We start from the raw sequence: 13,987 nt of genomic DNA on the forward strand, positions 1-13,987 counted from the left end.
TTATTTTTATACATTATTTATATTCTTTTGTTTGCTGGTCATAATAGATAGATAGCAAATAAGGAAAAAGGTCTCTGAGGGTAAAGAATTTGCCCAATGCCAGACAAGTCATAGATGTCAGAGGGAATTTGAATTCAGGTCTGTTTAACTCTACTCTTTCCGAAACACTGTGCTTACCACTTGGTGTGTGTACAATATGCCTCCTTGCGTAGCAATGTTAAAAGGCGATTTATAGAATTTTAGAGCCTGATCTTTTTATTACACAGAGAAACCAAAACTGAAACCTGCTAGAGCAAAACAGCAGCAAACCAGGACTACAGCCTAAGTATGCACTACACTAAAACTTGTTATGCTGTCGACCATGGATAAACTCCCACAAAAGAGAGGAGATAAGTTGCCTTTAGGAGTTGTTATTTAGAGAGGAGGTGAGAAGGTACCTTGAAGAGCAGCTTTTGGAATTTCTGCTGAGGGGTGGCAGAAGAACATACTCATATTTGTGCTCTCACAGATGCACAATAAGATAACCGATACTTGGGGAATGACATAGAAACACTGATTAAAATAACGTTTTAAAAAAGTCTTGTTCTACTTCTTTTATATACTGAGGATTAGCAGAGGATTACTCAAGAATGCTTAAATTACATAGGAGTCAGCTCTCATTTTCCCAAGGTAATGAATACTTTAAGTATTTGATTTCTCTTTACTTCAGAATTTCCTCTGTGAACAGAACTAGTTTTTAAAAAATATGCATATGCACCACAGGTTTTTCTAGGGAGCAGGAGCTGGAAACAAAAAGGGGGGCATTGTGAGGAAATGAAAGAAACTGTAGCAAAGCCCTGAAGATTATTCTGTTGAATATTTTTGGTAATCTCTTCAGTCTTCTTTTTTATGAATTTGTGGGATTTAGACCAGACTGTGGCTCTTTCCGGTTTTGGTATTCTGTGTCTCTTCTATCATGTATTTCAGAGTGATGAGTAAGGACTTGATTGCTTCTTTTATGTCATAGACTGTGCTTCATAAATTCTGCTTCTCAGTCTTACTGTACAGAAGTTTGTGAAAGTTGCTTGTGAAATGGTTCGGGTCCTTTTTCATCAACTCCTTCATGCTGAGACGTGGTATAGGTTTTGCATTTCTCAAATTCCTGAATTAGTTCCTGGATAATCTTCGTGGTTCTTGTTTCCACCCTAGCTTTATCAAAGGAATATTACATGATCATCTGCTCCACAGTTGTAACAGTGCTCCTGGACGTCATGAAATGAAAGGCAATTGTCTTCAGTGCTCACCATATGCGCCATCCACTGTTTGGATTTCAAAGGCTGTGAAGTCACTTTAACTCATATTTGAGTTAGAAAGACTCAAAGGTTGTGGACCTTAAGGCATTAATAACAACTACCACCAATAACTTTAAAATTCATAAATTTGCTCATATTGTCTCATTTGATCCCTTTAACAGTCCTGCAAAGTAAGTATAAGTCTCTCAGTCCACAAACATGGGATGTCTTTCCATTTATTTAGATGTTTAATTTCTTTCAGCAAGTTTGTAGTTTCCAGAGTATTGCTTTTGCACTTATTTTGTTAAATTTATTCCTAAAGTATATTATTTTTGATGCTATTGTAAATGGAATTTTTTTTCCTTAATTCCATTTATAGTTAGTCATTGGAAATGTATAGAAACACAGTTGTTTTTTTTTTTAATTGATCTTGTATCCTTCTTCCTAGCTGAACTCGTTTATTAATTTTAATGGCTTTTTTTCGTGGATTTGTTTGGATTTTTATATAGAAGATCATAATATATGTGAATAGATAGTTTTACTTTCTATTCTGGATGCCTTTTATTTTATTTTCTTGCTTAATTGCCCTGGTTAGAGCTCTCAGTATAATGTTAAATAAAAGTGGTAGTGATTGTAGGCATCTTTGTCTCATTCTTCATCTCAAATGTTCCTGATCTTAGGGGAAAAGCATTTAGTCTTTCACCACTAAGTATGGTGTTCGCTGTGGGTCTTAAACCAACCTTGCATACTGAGATAAATATCACTTGGTTATGGGGTATAACACTTTTTAAGTGTTGCTGGATTCAGTTGGTAGTACTTTATTGAGAATTTTTGCATTGGTATACATAAGACATTTTGGTCTCTAGTTTTCTTGTGATTTCTCTGTTTGGTTTTAATATCAGGGTAATACCGACCTTACAGAATGAATTGACACATGTTTCCTCTTCTGTTGTTTAGAAGAATCTGTGAAGGATTTATTTTTCCTTAGATGTTTGGTAGAATTCATCAGTGAAGCCATCTGGAACTGAGCTTATCTTGTGAATGCTATTTTTGATTATTAATTCAATCTGTGTTTGTTAGAGATCTATTCAGGTTGCCCATTTTCTTTTTTTTTTAATATTTATTTATTTATTTATTTTATTTATGGCTGTGTTGGGTCTTCGTTTCTGTGCGAGGGCTTTCTTTAGTTGCGGCAAGCGGGGGCCACTCTTCATCGCGGTGCGCGGGCCTCTCACTATCGCGGCCTCTCTTGCGGAGCACAGGCTCCAGATGCGCAGGCTCAGCAATTGTGGCTCATGGGCCTAGTTGCTCCGTGGCATGTGGGATCTTCCCAGACCAGAGCTCGAACCCATGTCCCCTGCATTGGCAGGCGGATTCTTAACCACTGCGCCACCAGGGAAGCCCAGGTTGCCCATTTTCTTAAGTTAGTTTTAGTAGTTTATGTGTTTCTAGGAATTTGTCCATTTCATATTATTTTTTATTTTTTTATTTTTAAAATAAATTTATTTTTAGCTGTGTTGGGTCTTCGTTTCTGTGCGAGGGCTTTCTCTAGTTGTGGCGAGCGGGGGCCACTCTTCATTGCGGTGAGCGGGTGTCTCACTATCACGGCCTCTCTTGTTGTGGAGCACAGCCTCCAGATGCGCAGGCTCAGTAGTTGTGGCTCACGGGCCCAATTGCTCCGTGGCATGTGGGATCTTCCCAGACCAGGGCTTGAACCTGTGTCCCCTGCACTGGCAGGCAGATTCTCAACCACTGCGCCACCAGGGAAGCCCCATTTCATATTATTTATCCAATTTATTGGTTTATAATAGGCCATAGTATTCTATTATAATCCTTCTTTCTGTAAGATTAGTGGTCATATCCTCTCTTTCATTCCTGATTTTAGCAGATTGAGCCTTCTCTCCTTTTCTCTTAGTTAATCTAGGTAAAGATTTGTCAATTTTTTTGGTCTGTTCAGAGAACCAACTTTTGATTTTTCTCAGTTGTTCTTCTATTCTCTATTCTATTGACCTCTGCTCTAATCTTTATTAATTATCTTTCGTCTGTTTACTATAGTTTTTATTTTGCTTTTTTCCCCAATGTCTTAAGATAGAAGGTTAAGTTATTAATTCAAATAATCCTTCTTTTATTTTTCTTACTTTATTTTTTTTGAAATGCAAATATAATAATGTCTCTCTTACTTGAAATCTTTCAGGGCTTCCCACATCTCCTCAGATCTTTTTTTTTTTAATATAAATTTATTTATTTATTTATTTATTTATTTATTTATTTATTTATTTATTTTTGGCTGTGTTGGGTCTTCATTGCTGCGCGCGGGCTTTCTCTAGTTGCGGCGAACAGGGGCTACTCTTCGTTGTGGTGCGTGGGCTTCTCATTGTGGTGGCTTCTTTTGTTGCGGAGCATGAGCTCTAGGCACGCGGGCTTCTGTAGTTGTGGCTCGCAGGCTCTAGAGCGCAGGCTCAGTAGTTGTGGCACATGGGCTTATTTGCTCCGCGGCATGTGGGATCTTGCCGGACCAGGGCTTGAACCCGTGTTCCCTGCATTGGCAGGCGGATTCTTAACCACTGTGCCACCAGGGAAGCCCTAATCCTACTTTTAAAATAGAGGGATTTACAACAACAGTCGACCTGTGAACAACACAGGTTTGCACTGCACAGGTCCACTTATACTCAGATTTTTTTCGATAAGTCCATACTATGGTACTACATGAGCTGCAATCAGTTGAATCTGTGGATGCGGAACTTCAGATATGGAGGGCCAACTGTAAAGATACATGCAGATTTTCAACGGAACAGGGGTGTGGGGCGTCAGTACCTCCAACCCCCACGTTGTTCAGGGTCAGCTGTATAAATTTCCCTTAGACACTACTTCATCTGCATCACATAAATTTGGGTATGTTGTGTCTTCATTTTCATTCATCTCAAAGTATAGTCCAGTTTCCCTTGTGATTTCTTAATTGACCAACTGGCTACTTAGGAGTAATTAATTTCTACATATTTATGAGGTCCCCTAATTTCTTTTTGTTACAGATTTCTAATTTCATTCCATTGTAGTTGGAGACCACACATTGTATGATTTCAGTCCTTTTAAATTTATTTAAACTTGTTTTATATCCTAGCATGTAGTCTATCCTGAGACTGTTCCACGTACACTTAAGAAGAATGCTGTTGTTGGGTGGAGTATACTATTGATGTGTTTTAGGTATGGTTGGTTTATAGTGTTGTTCAAGTATTTGATTTCCTAGTTGATCTTCTACCTAGACATCTATCTTTCATTGAAAGTAGAGTGTTGAAGTCTCCCAAGTATTGTTGAATTCTCTATTTTGTTCCTTCAGTTATGTCAACTTTTCTCCATATATTTTGGGCTTGGTTGTTTGGTGCATATATGTTTGTAATTGTTAAACCTTCCTGATCCATTGGCTGTTTTATCGATTATAAAGTACCCCTCTTTATCTCCAGTAACACATTTTGTTTTACTCTATTGTCTGATATTAGTATGGCCACTCAAGTTTTCTTATGGTTGCTGTTGGATGATATGTCTTTTCTGTCCTTTTACTTTGACCTTTTTAGTGTCTTTGAGTCTAAAGTGTGTCTTCTGTAGGCAGCATATAGTTGAATCCTATTTTATAATTGGGTCTGACACTTTTTGCCTTTTGATTGGATTATTTAATCCATTCACATTTAATATTACTGATATAGTTGGGTTTAGGCCTGCCATTTACTTTTTTGGGGGTTTTTTAGTTATTTAGTTATTTATTTATGGCTGTGTTGGGTCTTCGTTTCTGTGCGAGGGCTTCCTCTAGTTGCGGCAAGCGGGGGCCACTCTTCATCGCGGTGCGCGGGCCTCTCACTATCGTGGCCTCTCTTGTTGCGGAGCACAGGCTCCAGATGCGCAGGCTCAGTAGTTGTGGCTCACGGGCCTAGTTGCTCCGCAGCATGTGGGATCTTCCCAGACCAGGGCTCGAACCCATGTCCCCTGCATTAGCAGGCAGATTCTCAACCACTGCGCCACCAGGGAAGCCCCTGCCATTTACTTTTGTTTCTATGTATTTTCTCTTTTTTGTTCTTCCTCTGTTCCCTCTTTCCTTTGCATTAAGTGAATATTTTCTAGTGTAACATTTTAAATCCTTTATAATATTTTTTAAGAATATATATGTATTTTTAGTGATTGCTCTTGGGATTACAATATACATCTTAGAATTTACTTCACATTTATATTAACTCGTTTCAGTGAGATGTAGAAACATTTTTCCTATTTAGCTCATTTCCCTCTTTTTTATTTTTGTGCTATTATTGCTCTACATATTGCATCTAGATATGTTACAAACCCAACAATACCTTGTTATAATTATTACCTTATGTAATTATATGTCTTTTAAAGATGCTGACAGAAGGAGCACAAGGATATATTTGTAGCATTTGTTTTATTACCTTCTTATTTACCATTCCTAGTTTTCTTCATTTGTTCCTATAGATTCCAGTTACCATCTGAAGTCATTTCCTTAGTGCAGTACAACTTTGCTCCTGACCACTTTCTTTGTGTTATTGTTCACAAATATGTTACATTTCTAATATGTTATAGGTTCAAGAATACAATTATATATATTGTTCTATATAGTTGTTTTTTAAACCCATTAAGATAAAGCAGTAATATGCATATAAATTATATAATTAACTTTACCAATGCCCTTTTCATGTGAATTTGAGTTACTTTCTGGAGTCTCTTGTTTTCAGCCTGAAGAACTTCATTTAGTATTTCCTGTCTGGTTTGTCTGCTAGCACTCAGTCCTCTAAGGAGGATGTCTTTTTTATCTGAGGATGTCTTTTTTTTTTTTTTTGAGTTTTTATTGGGGTATATTTGATTTACAATGTTGTGTTAGTTTCAGGTGTACAGCAAAGTGAATCTGTTTTACATATACATATATCCACTCTTTTTTTAGATTCTTTTCCCATATAGGCCATTACAGAGTATCGAGTAGAGTTCCCTGTGCTATACAGTAGGTTCTTATTAGTTATCTATTTTATATATAGTAGTGTGTATATGTCAATCCCAGTCTAGGATGTCTTTATTTTGTCTCCTTTTTTGACAGATATTTTCAGGGAATATCTGATTGTTGGTTGATAGTTGGTTTTTTTTGTTTTTTGTTTTTTCCCCAGCAAGTGGAATATGTCATACCCCTGCTGTCTGGCCTCCATTGTTTCTAATGAGAAGTTAGCTGTTAATCCTATTAATGCAGTACTCTTGTACATTTTTCTCCTGGTGTTCTCAAGATTTTCTCTTTGTACATTTTTATCATGTTGTGTCTTGGTGTGGATCTCTTTGCATTTATCTTACTTGTAGTTTGTTGAGCTACTTGGATGTTTAGATTATTTTTCATCAAATTTGGGAAATTGTCAGCCATTATTTCTTTGAATATTTTTTCTGTTCCTATCTCTCTCTCTCTCTCTTTCTCTCCCCCCGCTCCCTCCCCACCTCCCTCCTTCCCCTCCCTCCCCCCTCTCTTTCTGGTACTCACATTATGCCTATGTTGGTGTGCCTATCATTGTCCTGCGTTTCTATGAAGCTCTGTTCATTTTTCTTCATTCTTTTTTCTCTCAGTTCTTTGGATTGCATAATCTCTATTGAACTATTTTCAGGTTCACTGACTTATCTTCTGATCATTCAAGTCTGCTGTTAAGCCTCTCTAGTGAAATTTTTATTTTAGTTATTGTACTTTTTAACTACAGAATTCCTTTTTTTATAATATCTATTTCTCTAATGGTATTCTCTATTTGTTGAGATAATCATCATCATATCTTCCTTCTTTAAGCATGATTTCCTTTAGTTTCTTGACATATTTATAACAGTTACTTTGATGTCTTTGTTAAATCTAACATCTAGTCCCTCATAGGTGGTTTCTGTTGCCTGCCTTTTTCTGTGTCACACTTTTCTTTTTCTTTGTATGTCTTGTAGTTTGTTAAGCAAAACTAATATATTATAGCAAGTCTAGATACTGGTCTTTACTCCCCTGAGTGGGTTCTTGTTGTTTGTTTGTTTGTTTGTTTGTTTAAATGGCTGTGTTATTTTAGTGAAGTCTATTTTCCTCACAGGGTACAGCTTTGGGCATAAGCACAGCCACCCTGGGATGACAGTGGTTTTAGCAGGGCTCTTTTTGACTGTTTCTTTCTCTGATCTCTCTGTTAAGCTTTCTGCTTCAGCTGGTGTCACGCCTAGCTGTTAGGCTCCACTCACTGCCAGCCAGTTACCCTCTTGTTTTCAACAGTGCCCTAGGGCCTAACTTCCTCCATAGTCTGATTCAATTAAATGTGGACTCCTTTACAAAGGGTAGTTTTTGAGATCATTGCTTGAGGTTCTGACCCCAGAAGGGCCCTTCTTAGTTGTTTCTTTATCTTGTTCTCTCTGGTAAACTGGAGGTATGCCTGTGACTTAGCTTGTATCGGTCATGAAGATACCAGAAACCTTTTAATTGTTCTGTTGTACTTGAGAGTGACCTTAGCCTTGACCTTTCCCACACTCTGTTGGAAATAAAGTCAGTTTCTCTTGGGAGATGTTTGGAGCAAGTACCCAGGGCTGTGGCATGTTTCTTTCTGAGTGATATCCATGTTTTAGAAGTAGGGTACTGGGCATGGGTGGTAGCCTCTGGTCTTCTCTGCTTCTCTTCCAGTGTGGAACCTCAACCCCATGAAAGAACTGGGGTGAGGGTGATTGGGCCCCAAGTATTCTCTGAGCCGTCCCTGGGGTAGAGCCTTCCCTTTCTGAGTAGGGATGGGTGAAACAAGAAGCCTGGAAACTCTTGGATGCACTTATTTCAAATTTGTTCTCTTCTGTATGCAAGTTGGGGTGGCAGAGATGGGAAATGCTGGTGGCCTGCTTCTCCCAGGAAGATACCATAGCCCTCAACTGGGAGTTTGGGAAAGAGGGAGGCCTTGTGTTGTCCACAATGCCTGAACTGAGAAGGGAGAGGGAGTGGGTCATGGTTCAGATGCCACAGATTCTTGCTGTTCTGAGTTTTAGTAGATTCTCTTTAATAATTGTCTAGTCATTTTCTGTATGCCTTAGGGCATTTCCAAAGACTTTAAATGGTTGTTTTTAAAAATAATTTTCACCAGTTATGCTTGTTTTGCTGGGGAGTGGCTTTATTGAGCTCTTCATGCTGCCATTCCAGAAATGGAACTCCAGCTATGAATATTCTTGTTTGTACCTCCTACTTACATGGACAACTATCTCTTTACGTTAGAAATACTGGGTTAGAGGGTATGCAAATGGGAACCAGTTTGGCACAACGATGTAGAGTTGAACAAAACAGTTGTACCAAATTACACTACCAGCCTAAAGATGTTGAGAGTTTTTGTTACTGCACATCTCTCTAACACTTAATATTGTCATTGGACTTCTTAATTTTTTTCTGTCTAGGTAGATATAAAGTGATATCTCACTGTGGTCTTAATTTACCTTTCCCTGTCATTGGTATCTGTGTTTCTTTTTTGCATTTTGGATATTTGTTCTTTGAATATACGTGAACTAAAATTTTCTCCAATTTTTTTTTTTAGTTTTATTTATTTTTTAAAATTTATTTATTTTTGCCTGCGTTGGGTGTTTGTTGCTGTGCAGGGGCTTTCTCTAGTCTCTGCGAGCAGGGGCTACTCTTCGTCACGGTGCATGGGCTTCTCATTGTGGTGGCTTCTCTTGTTGCAGAGCATGGGCTCTAGGCACGTGGGCTCAGTAGTTGTGGCGCACGGGCTTAGTTGCTCCACGGCATGTGGGATCTTCCCGGACTGGGGATCGAACCTGTGTCCCCTGCCTTGGCAGGTGGATTTTTAACCACTGCGCCACCAGGGAAGTCCCCAAATTTTCTCCAATTTTGTGGTTTGTCTTTTTACCTGATGATATATTTTGCTGAACAAACGTTTTTAAAATATAGTTGTATGTATCAAACTTCACGTATTTAAGAAATTTTTCCCTATCCCAAGTTCAGAATGACAGTTTTCTACATTGTCTAAAAGTTTAAAAGTTTTTCCTTTTCATCATTGTATCCTTAATGCCCTTGGGATTTTGTGTATGGTGTGAAACTTTTCATCTTTTCCATTAGTTAATTGAACAAGCCCTATTTATTGAATAGTAGCTCTTTTTCTCACTGATCTGCAGTGCTTTTAGAAAAATTTGATATGATGTATCTGCAGGCTATTTGGGGTCTATTTGGGGGTTTTCTATTCTATTCCATTGGTCAGTTTGTGTAGTCTTGTGCTGTTACCAAACCGTCTTACTGTAGCATTATAAATAGTTTGATGTCATGAGGAAAAGTGTTTTGCCTTCTTCAGGAGTATCTTGTTAATACGTTTAGACTTTTAATATTTTAAATAGCTTTGAATGACAACATTTTTTCCATATTATATATCTTAATTAGTAGACATGGAATTCAGTATGTACTAACTAATCACTTATTCAGAACATTTTACAGCACTGAAAGAAGTGGGAGAACAATATGTGATGATTATACTTCATTTATTAGCTCACATTTTGTTTTCTTTTAACTATAGGAACAGTTTTGATCAAAAGTAACAGTGGTCAGTTGATGTTGGTATCGCCTCAGCAAGCTGTAACAAGAACTGAGACCACAAGTAACATAACTTCAAGGCCAGCTGTACCAACGAATACTCAAACAGTCAAAATCTGTACAATGCAGGTAATATACATTAAAGTTTTTTTCATCCTCCTTAGTTTTCCAGCAGTTATCTTCATATAAATGTGTATGTATTTGCCAGTAAAAATAGTAGAAGAGATGATTCTGCTCGACTTTTTGAATTAAGCTACTTTCTTTGAATATGTTAATTTAATCTAGGTGTTTGGTTTTGTTGTTTGGCAAAATTAATAAGTTAATCTTCGTACTCAAAGATTTTGTTGTCCTCAAGGGGATGTTCAAAGGGCTATGTGCATCTCTAAATGGGAAAAAAATAGCCATTCTGCTTCAATTTTAATTTGTGGTAAAACATTAACACTACAATTTATAGTATTTTTTATCCATATCATATAGGAATTACCTTTAAAAAAATTAGAAATCTGCTGTAATATTTCATTAACTTGGCGTTGTTAGAAGATGATCTATTTTACATACGTGATCATCTTTCTAGGTAACTAAAGCTTATCCTGTGTGTGCCAGAGTTAAAAAAATATATTTTTATGGGCATCTTTCTTTGGTTAAACAGAAAACGTGGAATGTAGTATAGTATTTTCTTGATGAAGCAGGCTCATCCTAATAAAAAGTTTCCTTGTATTCTGTGGTAATATCATTCTTTGCCAGTTTCCCCCAACCCACTCTCTCATAATTTGATTCTAGGTTCTCAGCCAGTCATTTTCTCTATTTCAGTATCTGTCAATGATAGCTGCTCCTTCCCTTTCTTGTTTGCTATGTGTTGAGGAGATAGGTTAGCAGACTTTTGTTTAAAATCGTGTATTAAATAAGAGTCTAAGGGGGAGGGTCAAGATAGAGGTAGAAGATTAAGAGATACAAACTACTATATATAAAATAAATCAGCTACAAGGATATATTGTACAACACAGGGAATATAGACAATCTTTTATAATAACTATAAATGGAGTATAACCTTTAAGAATTGTGAATTGACATGTTGTAAACCTGAAACTTATATAATACTGTACATCAACTATACTTCAATAAAGAAAAATGATAATTATGTGATATGACATAGATGTTAGCTAATGTTATGGTGGGAATCACACTGCAATATATAATTATATCAAATCACATTGTACACCTTAAATTTACACAATGTTATATGTCAATTATATCACAAAAAATGAAGTTTAATTAAAGTTATTTTTTAAAAAAGACTAAAAGGATACCAGCAATAGAAATGACCAAAACAAAAAAAAAAAGTATCTATATGTTTTCTGTGTGAGCCAAAGAGTAAAATGCAATATTTTAATGCAGAAATACTGTGATATTTATCTGTTTAATCAGTTGCCTCTTCAGGAATAAGAAATGAGTGTCAACTGGCCAATTGACCAGTTAGGTTAATAGTAGAAAATATGCATAAAATTCATGAGGTTATAAAACCAGTTATAACAAAGAAGTTTGCTGTGGTAAAGTGTTTTGATGTTTGCCATAGTACCGATTAATTTTAAATTACTAATGCTGATGACTCTGTACTATCTCCCCCTCCCCCCCAAGAATTCTAGTTCACAGTTAATCAAGAAGGTGGCAGTGACACCTGTTAAACAACTGGCACAAATAGGAACTACTGTGGTAACCACTGTTCCGAAGCCTTCCCCAGTGCAAGTAAGTTGTGACTTGTGGCCATGTGCGCACTGGTTATTTTCTCATCTTTCGTTATTATTTATTGTTAGCTATTTCCTGAAGAGAGCAATTCAGTGATATATGAGGACACTTATTAAACTGGGAATTGTTGGAAGTATGGGAAACACAAGATGAACATGGTGTATATTCTTGGAATATCAGATTTATTCGAATGTATTAAATTAATACAAATGCATTTAATGTTCATGTGTCACAGTGTCTAGAAGCAGGTGCTAGGACAGAATTTTGGTGTATGAGATATTTATTAGGGATTGATACCTGTGGAAGGGAAGGAGAGTAAGAGTTTGAACTAGATGCAGGTCCAATAAAGCCTCAGCCAACCTGATGGAGAGCTTTGGAGCAACTGTGGCCCGTCAGAATTGTCCCACTGTGTGCCGACATGGTTGGATGAGCCATAATTTCCCCTCTGTGATCAGTCATTGGATGTGGACTCTCCAGGGAGAGTTGTGCTCATGGGCAGGTAATTCTCTGTAGCTGAAGCAGACTCTGAAGGAGCTGACAATTGTCGTCTGTCTAAATAGCATTCCCAACAGCTAGGATAGCACAAATCTCTCTTTGTGATGGTGTATCACAGTCTACTCCTTGAATTGCTGGGATCTACTTCCTCATATGTGTTGGAAACCAGCTCTCCTTGGATTTCAATAGGTTTCTTCCTTGGAGAAGCAAAGAAGAGGAGGTTAGTAGGATGAACTACAGTCCCCACTGCTGCAGCTGATACCATCATTTCCTCCTCCACCATCCATTCTAGATTCCTCCCACACTCAACTACCAACTCTTCTGGGTCTTAACTGGTAGTGTGATCAGACTTCTATCCCTGACGGATCCAAGGTCCAAATTGCCAGTCTTTTGAGGCAAGAGTTGTGTCACTTGTCCATTTATCATCACAATTGGGCAAGGAAATACCAAGAGGCACTTAAGTGGATCACCTGGATTCACTGCATAAACTCCTCTTGGCCTTCATTGTGTAAAAGCTACCCTACCTATTCCAGTTGTCAGGTTAGTTACCGCTGTCATGATAATGACTCTTCTCTATCCTGTTGGTCCCTGGACACAGGGACCCTGAAGTGTCCAAGAGGCAGCCATGGTGTCTAGTTTATAGGGACTCTTGCTATGTTCTTTGGTGAAAGTGTGCCCACTGTGGGCAGGAATGGGAAGCACAGGATCCCCCAGTGGGTCTTTGGGAGTAATGATAAGTGGATCCGTTCATCCTTCTACTCTTTGATTCCTTGGTTCTTCATATATTTGTCCTGTTGGGGACATAGTACCATACAGAATTTTTTGATTCAGTGAGTATGCACTAAGTCTTAGAAGATGGAGGATGGAGTTCCATCTTCATAGAGTATTGTCTCTGAGTTTGCACTTCACCTGTGTTTTCTGCACGCTGTTCTAATACTTTACTAGGCAGGCAGCTTCTGGATCATGCCATATATGATATAATCAGTGGATCCCATAGTCATGGGACCACTGTTGTACTTCCTTTGCTGTATAGAAGATACATCTTCTTGAAGCATGTTATGTGAAATCCCATGCTGTGGATCAAACATGGTGTTTGGTGTTTCAGAATTACTTAACCATATTACTTCCTCTAACAGAGATGGTGATCAGTGAACCTGATTTTAAACATAGTTTTTGTTGTTGTTGTTTTGTTTTTGTTGTTTTCTTTGCTAATAATGACTACCATTTATTGAGCACTTAATGTGTTGGACACTTTTTAAGTGCTTTACATCCCTCATCTCATTTCATTTCATCCTGTGACTATTCTGTAAGGAAGTATTATCTCTATTTTATGTATGTGAAAATCGGTTTAGAGAAGTTAAGAAATTTGCATGATTTCTGCTAATATGTAGCAAAGGGGGCATTTGAACCAAGGTCTCTATCTGACTCTGGAAACTCTATTCTTAATGACCTCTGTGCTGATTGTCTCAAACTCTAGGTTCCACCTCCCCCCCGCCCCCCTGCCCTTAGGTTATTCTAGGGAGATCACTGGGCCAAAGGGTATGAATTTAGGCCTACTGATAGCCGCTATGTGTTGTAAGAAATAATTATGTTTCTTAAAATGGGATTTTTTTTTTTGATCAGTCAAATGTGGACACCAAATAACACCACAGGAAGGTGTATGAAAGTGAAAGAGACTTCCTATACTGACAGGTCCTAGAAGAGGTCCTGCACGACATGCAGGGGGCCATATGGGAGGAGCACCCGGGGCAGGCGCAACCAAACAAGTGGGGATCTGAGAGAGAATGAGGACATGGGGGCAAGTGCCTTTGTTGAGGGTTGGTATGGAGTACACAAGCAAAAGACGTGAGGGGATTTCATTGGTGTGTTTGAATGTCATTATGTCACAGTTGGGAGAGCAGAAAGAGAACTTGTGGCAGGGACC

General features: G+C 37.9%; 1 protein-coding gene across 1 annotated transcript in view; it reads left to right on the forward strand.

Moving 5' to 3' along the window:
- Positions 1-13,987, forward strand: part of TAF4B (TATA-box binding protein associated factor 4b) — a 113,221-nt gene that overhangs the window by 2,166 nt on the left and 97,068 nt on the right. The window contains exons 2-3 of the mRNA XM_068563585.1: positions 9,809-9,954; positions 11,461-11,568. Coding sequence (XP_068419686.1) covers positions 9,809-9,954; positions 11,461-11,568 — 254 coding nt within the window. The remainder of the gene's footprint in view (positions 1-9,808; positions 9,955-11,460; positions 11,569-13,987) is intronic.

The sequence above is a fragment of the Eschrichtius robustus genome, chromosome 14 (genome assembly GCF_028021215.1).
Source record: "Eschrichtius robustus isolate mEscRob2 chromosome 14, mEscRob2.pri, whole genome shotgun sequence".
Classification (NCBI taxonomy): domain Eukaryota; kingdom Metazoa; phylum Chordata; class Mammalia; order Artiodactyla; family Eschrichtiidae; genus Eschrichtius; species Eschrichtius robustus.